The sequence below is a fragment of the Physella acuta genome, unplaced genomic scaffold, assembly GCF_028476545.2.
Source record: "Physella acuta isolate Inbredline_101_S28 unplaced genomic scaffold, ASM2847654v3 ptg000451l, whole genome shotgun sequence".
In the NCBI taxonomy this organism is placed as follows: Eukaryota; Metazoa; Mollusca; class Gastropoda; family Physidae; genus Physella; species Physella acuta.
Genome location: NW_026731970.1, coordinates 185,411 through 197,042, shown reverse-complemented (window position 1 = coordinate 197,042; position 11,632 = coordinate 185,411). Strand labels below are relative to the sequence as shown.

The following is an 11,632-nucleotide window of genomic DNA, read 5'->3' as shown; positions in this document are numbered from 1 at the left end:
ACATACGGACAAGATTGCAAAATTATGTTTTTTCCGTATCAGTGAGGTGTGAAACGTCGAGATTTGTAAAAATCTCGATTTTTTTTTTGCACGATTACAAGACTTTCTCTATACTTCGTATATACGAGAAAGTAAAAATTAATCAATTCTTCTTCACAGGCGCCTTCCTTATACCCTACCTAGTGATGCTCTTCTTAGAAGGCATGCCAGTCTTGTATCTGGAACTGGCCATCGGTCAGCATTTGAGGTCGGGGTGTGTGGGCGTTTGGAACAGGGTCCACCCTTTTATAGGCGGGCTCGGGATCGCATCGGCTGTGACGTCATTTCTAGTGGCCATTTACTACAATGCTATCATCATGTGGTGTTTCTTCTACCTGTTCCATTCATTTCAGGTGAGTTTGGGTCACATCATTTTAATGAAATATATCTATCTATGTCTACGTATACATACTCTCTCTCTCTCTCACACACACATATACATTTTCTTTTTTTACAAATTAGATATAGCTATGTATATATATATATATATATATATATATATATATATATATATATATATATATATATATATATATATATATATATATATATATATATATATATATATATATATATATATATATATATATATATATACGATACTTTGTGTTTGTGTTGTGTTTGTGTTTTCTTTTGTTCTGTTCCCAAATTGGCACATTTATAAAAATATTCACCGTGACGAAGCACGGGTATGCTGCTATTTTATATATGTGTATATATATATATATATATATATATATATATATATATATATATATATATATATATATATATATATATATATATATATTCATGTATAATTTTGTATGTAGACGACTCTCCCATGGTCCGAGTGCCCCACATATGTAAACGAACACAACAAGACACTGAACATTGAGGAATGTGACATTAGCGGACCAACTTCCTACTTCTGGTACCGGTCAGCTCTGGACATCTCGCCTGGCATTGACCAGCCTGACGGCATCAAATGGAAGCTGCTGCTGTGTCATGTCTGTGCCTGGATCGTCATTTTCTTGTGTATCTGTAAGGGCATCAAGTCTTCCGGGAAGGTAGGTCATGGCCTTAGTGTGTGGTTTCATGGCTTTAGTGTGGGTACTTGAACTTGGTGTCTGGGTACATGGCCTTAGTGTGTGGGTACTTAGTGTCTGGGTACATGTCGTTGGTGTGTGTTTATGTCCTTGGTGTGTGTGTTACCTTGGTGTGTGTATGCCCTTGGTGTGTGTGTATGACCTTGGTGAAGGTAGATGTCGTTGGTTTGTTGGTAGATTACCTTGATATGTAGGTATATGATTGTGATGTGGGTACATGACCTTGGTGTGTGGGTACATGACCCTGGTGAGTGGGTATATGACCTTGGTGTGTGTGTTACCTTGGTGTGTGTATGACCTTGGTGTGTGTGTATGACCTTGGTGTGTGTGTATGACCTCGGTGTGTGTGTATGACCTTGGTGTGTGTGTATGACCTTGTTAGATTACCTTGATATGTAGGTATATGATTGTGGTGTGTGGGTACATGACCTTGGTGTGTGGGTATGTGACCTTGGTATGTATGTGTATGTACATTACCCTGGTAAGTGGGTATATGACCTTTCTGTGTGTGATAGTGAATACATCACCTTTGTGTGGGTAGATGACCATGGTGTGTGGGTACATCAACTTTGGGTGTGGGTATATGTCGTTGGTGTCAGGGTATATATGACCGTAGTGCGTATAGATAATCTTGTAGTGTAGATAGTGAGCACAATACTTTGGTGTGTGGGTAGATGGTCCATGAACGTGGTATGTGGTTACATGACCTTGGTGTGTGATATTGTGTACATGACCCTTATGTGTTGATTGTACGTATATAACCTTAAAGTGGGTTCTTCATACATGATACTGGCGTGTACATAGTGGATAATTGGTGTTTGAGTGGATAGATGTGCATCTTTTGTGTGTAGGTATCTACTATTCACACACTGTTTTTTGATGTTTGTCTCAGGTTGTGTATTTCACCGCCACATTCCCCTACGTTGTGCTCATCATTTTCTTCATCCGTGGCATCACACTAGAGGGCTCTGTTGATGGTCTCGTGCACATGTTCACGCCAAAGGTCAGTTTCTAAATCTCGATCAATATTGTGATGTATTACTTTATTTTTAAAATAGTCACTGTTTACTGCAATTTTAAATATAGGAGCAGGATAACTTTATTATTCCTTTCTAAATCTTTAAATTAACGTTAAAAACAGTTCTTAGTTACTTTAAAACGTATATTTTGTGTTTATCGACGTTTCTCCCCCATTGTAACCAAGTTGCTTCCCCTCTTGGTATTGTTACTTCCCCTATCTCATACATGAATTTAAGTGCGGGGTGGGCCTTTCTCAGCACTTTCTGGGCGCCGCAAGGCTTAGATACTTTAAATATCATTATCATCATCAGCATCCTCTCTTCCCGTTTGTGCCCAAGGCACATGAGACAGGTGAAGTAGAGTTCACCTGCTTCAATAAACTCGGCATATTGGGGGATAGTTTGGTAAGTACTATGCCCAGCCGCATTACTTTCTCTAACGTGAGTTAGGTATCCATCAGAGCTGGGTGAACTCAGGGACGTTCCAAAGACCCAAGCTCGCGATCCGAACTAAAGGATTTCGGGCTAGCACTTGTAAGCTCTACCACTTAACCATGTCGTCCCATATATACTTTAATGCATTGATTGGTTAAACTGATATATTGGACAGATTCAGTTTCATCTGCTAAGTTACCCAGTGGGTGGGGGGGGGGGGGAGAAGGGGGCGCTATGAATGAAGTCTAACAGAGTGACAGATTGGGATGAAAAGAGTAAATCTAATTGGTGGTGATTTTCAATCTAAGTGATCTACAGAGCAGTGTAGCGACCCTTCCCGGGGACAAACTTTCAAATTTTCGATTTGCACCCCCCCCCCCCCCTCAAACTTTCGATTTGCAACCCCCCCTCAAGTTTTCGATTTGCACCCCCCCCCCTCAAGTTTTTCTTTATATATTTTGCTATTTTTTGCCTTGGTGTCACCCCCCCTAAATGGTGTCACCCGGTGCGCTCCGCACCCCCCGCCCCCCCCCCCCCTCGCTACGCCCCTGCTACAGAGCACTAAAATTTCGATCTCCCCCTCAGATCGAAGAGCTGCTGGACGTGTCCTGCTGGTTGGACGCGGCGGCCCAAATCTTCTTCTCCTTCGGGTTGGCGTTTGGTGGCCTCATCGCCTTCTCCAGCTACAACCCGGTCCACAACAACATGGAGAGGGGACACCGTCATCGTGCCGCCACCAACTGGTGCACCGCCATCTTTGCTTGTGCCGTCATCTTCGCGGTCATAGGGTTCAAGGCCACGGTCATGTACAACCACTGTATTGATTAGTGAGTTCCTATTCCAAATGTTTCTTAATTTAGAATGCCCAGTTTGAAACCTCTTGGGGTATCACCTATTGCCAGTATATATATATATATATATATATATATATATATATATATATATATATATATATATATATGTATATATATATGTATATATATATATATGTATATATATATGTATATATATATGTGTATATATATATATGTGTGTATATATGTATATATATATATGTATATATATATATATATATATATGTATATATATATATATGTATATATATATATATATATGTATATATATATATATGTATATATATATATATATATATATTGTTTGTAAATCAACAAACAATATAAATATATATATATATTATTTTTTATACATACATATATATATATATATATATATATATATATATATATATATATATATATATATATATATATATATATATATATATATATATATATATATATGTTTGTAAATCTACCTTGCCTATACAAGGTTATCCTTAAAACTTAAAAGACATCAAGCTTTTCTTCAAAACGATGTTTACCTCCCTTACGTCCCTCACGCATTGTGAAAAAACCCCAGTCCCCATTAAATTGACGTCACACCTCAGCCTATAAATTTCTTTAAAACACTAGAATTTTTTTTAAACATCGATTTCTTTCTAATGTAAAATATTTACAGAACTCTGTCAACATTGAGTGTAATGATCAATTTTTTATTACAATTTAAATCAAACACCGTCTTTTAGAGGCTAAAAATGTTCGTCTCACTTTCTCACCCCCCCCCCCCACCTCCTCATCACACTAGGCTGCAAAAGAACAACCCCCCCACCCCTTCATCTCTCTCTCCCTAGGAGCAAGATATTGTTTATACGAATGATATTCAATCAGAATTAATTCTTTAGCACGGATATATATATATATATATATATATATATATATATATATATATATATATATATCAAACTCCCATAACCTGTACTCTAACTTTTGGTATTTGTTTTCAATCACTTGGCAATTAGCTTACAATGTCTGTGGAATATATTTCCATATTATGGTTAATTTAAATAAATTTTTTGTCAACAGTAATATCGGTATCCTAGGGGAGATATGCAGTAACCTAAACGTGTCTGACGTCATGTGCTATGGCCACAACAGCTCAGAGACCATAACAAACAGGGTCTACAAGGAAATGTTTGAGGATAACTTGACCGCCTTCACCAATTTTACAACCCGCCCATTTCGGGCGTGTAGTCTAGAGGATGATTTGAATAAGGTATATAATTTGGGGTGGGGTGGGAATAGATTTGAATAAGGTATTTATTTGGGGTTGGAATAGATTTGAATAAGGTATATAATTTGGGATGGGAATAGATTTGAATAAGGTATATAATTTGGGGTGGGGTGGGAATAGATTTGAATAAGGTATTTATTTGGGGTTGGAATAGATTTGAATAAGGTATATAATTTGGGGTGGGGTGTGAATAGATTTGAATAAGGTATATTATTTGGGGTTGGAATAGATTTGAATAAGGTATATAATTTGGGATAGGGTGGGAATAGATTGGAATAAGGTATATTATTTGGGGTTGGAATAGATTTGAATAAGGTATATAGTTTGGGGTGGGGTGGGAATAGATTTGAATAAGGTATTTATTTGGGGTTGGAATAGATTTGAATAAGGTATATAATTTGGGGTGGGGTGGGAATAGATTTGTATAAGGTATATTATTTGGGGTGGGACTAGATTTGTATAAAGTATATAATTAGGGGTGGGGTGGGAATAGATTTGAATAAGGTATATAATTTGGGGTGGGACTAGATTTGTATAAAGTATATAAAGTATATAATTAGGGGTGGGGTGGGAATAGATTTGAATAAGGTATATAATTTGGGGTGGGACTAGATTTGTATAAAGTATATAATTAGGGGTGGGGTGGGAATAGATTTGAATAAGGTATATAATTTGGGATGCGGCTGGAAAAGAGTAGAATAAGATATATAATTTGGGTTAGGGTAAGAATGGATTTGAATTAGGTATATAATTTGGGGTGGGGTTGGAATAGATTTGAATAAGGTATACATTTTGGGGTATGGTGAGATTATATTTGAATAAGGTATACAATTTGAGCAGGAGGGTATGATTTGAATACGTTATACAATTTGTGCACAGGATGATTTAAGAATAAGATATACAGTTAGTGTAAGGAGATGATATGAATAGGGTATACTAATTGGGCAGTTGGGGTCAGTGGCGGAACTAAAAAAAAAGGACCACCCCGCAAATTTTTTTTAGGCCCCCCTAATATATATATATATATATATATATATATATATATATATATATATATATATATATATATATATATATATATATATATATATATTTATTTATTTATTTATTTATATATATATATATATATATATATATATATATTTACAAACGCAAAATACGAACATAGGATACTCATTGTTGTCCTCTTCGGGTTTTGAAAAAAAATGTGTTTTTTTTTTTCAATTAAAACAAATAACATCAACTTGTCATGTGTGTGAGCGCATTAGTCTATTTACAAAATCAGTTTTATTTAATTTCTGCTATGAGACCTTTTCACTTTTTATACAATGTCAATTTTTAGTAAGTACTTTATAAAAAATAATAATAAGGAGAAGTAATTGTTTTTTTTATTTGTTTAGTACAAATCTACTAAAAGGATCGTATGAGCACCCCCATTGACAATTTAAAAAAGGGAAATAAGTCATGAAAGTGGTTTGAACGTTTGCTTGTCTTTGATACGTTTTATTATAGGAGAAAGAGGACTCGGCTTTCACAGTGGTTTAAAAACAAAGGGAAAAAGAATATACAAGAGCGTGGGGTGGTGTCTATAGAATTAGGATGATCCAACCGCAGCTACGGTGATCTTTTTTACAAAACAGCCATCAAGTAAAAAACGCAAGAAAATTTTTAAAAATTTAACTATAAAAAATTTATTATGGTCGGCTGTGGGCCCCTAAATATCGTGCCCCCCCCCCCCCGCATTGCGGGGTCTGGCGGCACTGTAGTTCCGCCTCTGGTTGGGGTGTGTGCTTGAAATGCGGTTTACAGTTGCAGCACGGGTGAGGCAACTGTTTGAGTTATGTTACACAATCCTGAAGTCTGAGACACAAATGAAATTTAAAAGAGATGGATTAAAACAAAACAGGACCTCTGTTTCGAATGCGCAGAACCATTTTAATATAAAAAAGTTAATTTATAACTGCGGATGTTTGTATTTTCTCCTAAGGGTCTAATAATTGTGTTTTCTATCTTAGTTAATTATCAGGCTAATTTATCTTGAACTAAAGATCAAAATCTTTCAGGGTGTTGAAGGTACCGGTCTAGCATTCATCATCTTCACGCAAGCAATCAATGAGTTTGGTCCATCTGCGCCATTTTGGTCCGTGGTGTTCTTTCTTATGCTGCTCTCCCTTGGATTGGGCAGTGAGTTTGGTACCATTGAAGGGGTGACAACTTCCCTTTATGACTTGGATATTTACCCTTGGATGAGAAAAAAATGGCTAGTTTCCGGTAGAGTTTACATATTGTTTTGTAAAACAGTAAAATAGCAAATGTACAGATATATTTACTATATATATTTTAAAGCAGTAGTTAAATTTTATGCAAATTTTAACATAAATTTTAAACAAATTTTTATTTTTATTTTAAGAAAATAATCCACCATGTTTTTATTATTCTTTTTTTTATAATAACAGTAAAATAGAAGTATAAAAGTATTATTTAAAAAATATTGCTATTTAAGAAAAGAGAATCTACCACAATAAATCATGATAAAAATTACAATCAAAACAAAATGATATATGCTCTTTATCTTTTTATTATCAATTGTTTTTTAGAAAACATGTATTTGTTTTTTAAACTGCTGACTGTCGTCCACCTGTTGTTTCCTGTGACCAGGTATGCTGTGTACAAGCATGTGCCTGGTGGGCATGCTGTTTGTCACTGGCAGCGGGTCCTACTGGGTGGCGCTCTTTGACACCTTCGCTGGAACTTTTCCTTTGATCATGGTGGCCCTGGGGGAGTGCCTGGCCGTGGGGTGGATCCTTGGCGCAAACAGGTGAGGGTGTTTTACGTGGGTGTTGTACAAGGTGGTAAACATCAAATTATTAACCCCTTGAGTTTGGTCTGGCATCACATATAAAAACAAGATCATTGACCTAACCTATATTTTACACAGTTCCACTCTATGCCATGACCATAGAGATTAAAATGTGTTTTTTTTATCTGTCAAGGTAACAAATCCCCACTTTTTCAGAGTTCCATCTATACTTCCATCTATATATATATATATATATATATATATATATATATATATATATATATATATATATATATATATATATATATATATATATATATATAAAACTATACCCTACACATACACGTGCACTTACAAATACCCATACTCATGTCAATCCATATGCACACACATACACATATACATTCACATATATTTGTGGATAAAAATATTTTTAAACCTATAATTAATACCTTATTATTATTTTCCGAATTTCATCATACAAGTGTCGATTATTTAAAAAAACAAAAACTGAATAGCCTATACTATCAACCTACTTCAGGTTTAGTGAAGAGATTGAGTGCATGATTGGCCACAAGCCCAATATCTACTGGAGGGTTGCATGGAAGTTTCTAGCACCTCTCTTTATGGTGGCACTTCTGCTGGGGACATTGATTAAGATGTTTTCCTCCCCAATAACTTACAAGGCCTACAACTCTGTCACGGTTTGTCATTTCATCTCCTGTTTCTGTTTTATAATTAGTTTATACTATTTGAGTGTGATTACTTGTTAAGTAATACTGATTATTCTTTATTTGGACATTGTCACAAATTTCACATTTGCCTAAGTTTTTTTTTAATGTTTAGAATTAAATTAAATATAATTAAAATTAAATTATTTTGCTATGTCAGAATGTCAGAAGCAGTGTTTATTTCAGAATTTTTTTATCTCGGAGGGGGGGGGGGGGGAATTTTCCAGGTGGAAGGGGGGGGGGGGCGGCGGTTGCGCACAAAAGTATATATTTTCTACATAAATTCTATTTGTTCCGGGTGTAGTAGATGTGCTTCGAGGAGCCAGTGCCCCCCCCCCATCCCCCTGAAAAGGTGCCTGAAAGAAACACTGGTCGGAAAGCTAACACAGCTTTAGAAATAATTTTTAATTTTTTATCAGTGAGAGGCATGTGTGACACAATACAGGGTAATGTGTGAACTAAACTTTTAAATACTAACATAAATATATCCAAAATCTCTTATGTGAATGTTTATTATACACATAGCTCTACACATAATCTTACTTATATAAATTGGAACTATATAAACTATATAATAACATACACATGTGTATATGAATGTATAACTTCATTATAGGCCTTATTTCCTTAAGATTTCATTTAATTTTTCTTCAAAGTAATCAATGTTTGCACTTGTTACCTAATTAAGACTATTCCTATGTAGACACTAATGGAGAAAGAGTGCTATCCCTGGTATGCCAGTGTGGCTTGTGGTGTTCTTGTGTTTGCGTCGGTCTTGTGGATACCTGGCATAGCACTGCTGAGAAAGTGCGGAGTCCTTCAGTACGACCATGCGAAGAAGCTTGCCTCAGATATCCATAGAGCTACAGTCTCCACAACAAAGTTCCTAGGTGGGAGCCAGTGGTCTGCCAGGTAGGGTTAGACATATTTTATAAAAACACCTTGACGTCACACTTGTAGGGGGAGGGGCAGAGGCCTAGCGACCCTTCCCGGCGCCCAGGGCCAAAATTTTGATTTGCACCCACCCCCCTCGAACTTTTCATTTGCACCCCCCCCCTCAAACTTTTGATTTGCACCCCCCTTCGAACTTTTCATTTGCATCCCCCCTCGAACTTTCAATTTGGCGCCCCCAATAAGGTCGGCACCCGGGGACATATGTTCCCCCCTCGCTACGCCTCTGGGGAGGGGGGTCCGTAATATTGTGGCGGTGTGTGATGGGGGGGGGGGGGGTTTCAGATGGTGTGACGTCACACTTTTGCATTATAAAATAGCAATGTTAGAAAACGGATTTTAGATATTTCATGTTTAAGAAAATTGTTCTAATAAATTGTAATAAGAATTGATTAAAGTACTCTATTTTGACAGAGTTCAGATAAGATTTTGGAAAAATATCGATGTTTAAAAAAAAATTCAAATGCAATTTTGAGGGAGGGGTTGTAGGCTAAGTTTGCTGTCATTTTAGGGGGGGGGGGGGGTCTGGCTTTTTGTGACGATGTGTGACGGAGGGGGGGGGGGGGGTAAAAATCGTCCAAAAAAGCGTGACATCATTTATGGATGACCCCTTGTGTCCGAGATGCATGCGGAAGATAAAGTAGAGTTCATCTGTTTCAATGACTGTAGCATGCAAAGGGATAATGTTGTCAGCACTATGCCAAGCCACCTTGGTTTATCTTATTTGAGTCATAAATGGGTAGACGTCCTACAGATTTGAATTTGGGATCCAAACTCAAGTACTTCGTTACAGCAATCATAGTATCTATCACCCAACCATGCTGTCTCCTTTATTTTGAAAATAAATAATCTCAAACACTACTTTTATCTTTAACTCTTACATAATGAAAATGTTTAACATTTTTTATTCATTAACATGTTATAGGCCTACATTTCTATAAAGGAATAATTATTTTCATGATTAAAAACTAAACAGAATTATATTCAAATTAAAACTAGTCTACATTATAATATTGAGACATAGAACTACCTAAATTTCAATTAATTTAGACTAATTCGCTTTCAAACTTATAACTAAAGTTTTAAATAAAAGAATCTCTGCTCTTGTAACAGGTCAGATGACAGAGATTCCGGACACAACTCCGATGAGGACACGCCCCTCAGAGAGCCAGAAAGACCAACAGAATTTTTTATTGAAGACCTGCTTGCTGTGCTACCAGCCAGACCTAAATCAAACAGAGAAAGTATTGTTTAATCTCACACTCAGCCAGATAGTATTACAGTTTATTGGGTTGGATTCTACTTTTGTTTCTGTACACACACCATTCCTAGTTTTTAAATGGCTTGACTTTGTGATGTATCTATCACAGCTCAGATGGAGTTTCTCTATGATATTGAAACAGTGATTGATGTTAGGCATTGTTAGGACAATATATAAATTATATTGCAGTTTGATGATGTATTAAAAATGCATTGACATAATGTTTTTATTTTTATTTAAAATTTAATATAAATTGATCATGTTAATTTCTTTTATTTTAGATGGGAATAGTATTCTTCTTATATTAAAAAAAAAAATTTAAATCTTCTTTTAATTTCATTTATAATATATTGGTTTTAGAAATAGATTCTAAATTGCTTTCCTTTGTTTTGTAGTGTCCTTTCAGTTTTTAAGTGTGACTGGGCAGTCTAATGTCCAGACCTACACACTAAAAATGGTTTTGTGAAACTATTTGCTACCCTAGTGGTTGCTAGTTATTTAAATTCACTAAAAAAATCTGCTTTTATTATGGATTTGAAATTTGAAAATGTATTTATTGTAATATTCTAAAAAATGGAATGTTTAACAACTGCAGTTAATTTATTATGAGCTCATTTAAAAGAAATATTTAAATAATGTAACAAATCAAAACGCAAAGCTGAATAGAAATTCATATACTGTGAAAATATGTGCAAATTCTGGCACTTCTGAATTTACACATTCACTTCTATTTAACAGCACACACACAAAAAAAAATTAAGTATTAGAGATAAAATAGGTCAAAGAAATGTTATTAATAGCTTAGATATTTTGATTAAAAAGCATTTCTCTTGTGATTATCCCAGTTAAATGACCTTAGCAATTCTACATTAAAATCAATATAAAGGTTGATGTTCCTATACATAACAGTAAAAATGTAGATTAGATTTAGTTGTGCATGCAGTGTGCAAATCTTAGATCTAACATTTAATATATATATATATATATATATATATATATATATATATATATATATATATATATATATATATATATATATATATATATATATATATATATATATATATATATATATATATATATGTGAATTATGGAAATCCACATCTTGGATGTGGGCTGACATTATCAAAATGTTTAAGTTGTGTTTGTTGTGAGTTGAGGATATCAACATTATCAAT

At 35.0% G+C, this 11,632-nt stretch overlaps 1 protein-coding gene across 1 annotated transcript; it reads left to right on the top strand.

The window, feature by feature from the left end:
* The first annotated feature begins 203 nt into the window (after nucleotides 1-203).
* On the top strand, nucleotides 204-11,455 carry LOC131943304 (sodium-dependent neutral amino acid transporter B(0)AT1). The gene is made up of 10 exons (XM_059303336.1): nucleotides 204-392; nucleotides 852-1,088; nucleotides 2,020-2,130; nucleotides 3,167-3,408; nucleotides 4,504-4,693; nucleotides 6,775-6,982; nucleotides 7,370-7,529; nucleotides 8,053-8,215; nucleotides 8,946-9,154; nucleotides 10,307-11,455. The coding sequence occupies exons 1-10, from the start codon at nucleotides 204-206 to the stop codon at nucleotides 10,446-10,448; spliced, it is 1,851 nt and encodes a 616-aa protein (XP_059159319.1). The 3' UTR covers nucleotides 10,449-11,455.
* Nucleotides 11,456-11,632: the final 177 nt, after the last annotated feature.

Bases quoted from the DNA above. Each gene is read 5' to 3' on its own strand.
- LOC131943304 (XM_059303336.1), top strand. From the start codon at position 204: ATGCCAGTCTTGTATCTGGAACTGGCCATCGGTCAGCATTTGAGGTCG. The intron at 1,089-2,019 runs GTAGGTCATGGC...TGTTTGTCTCAG, and splicing joins GCATCAAGTCTTCCGGGAAG to GTTGTGTATTTCACCGCCAC. The intron at 9,155-10,306 runs GTAGGGTTAGAC...CTCTTGTAACAG, and splicing joins GGGAGCCAGTGGTCTGCCAG to GTCAGATGACAGAGATTCCG.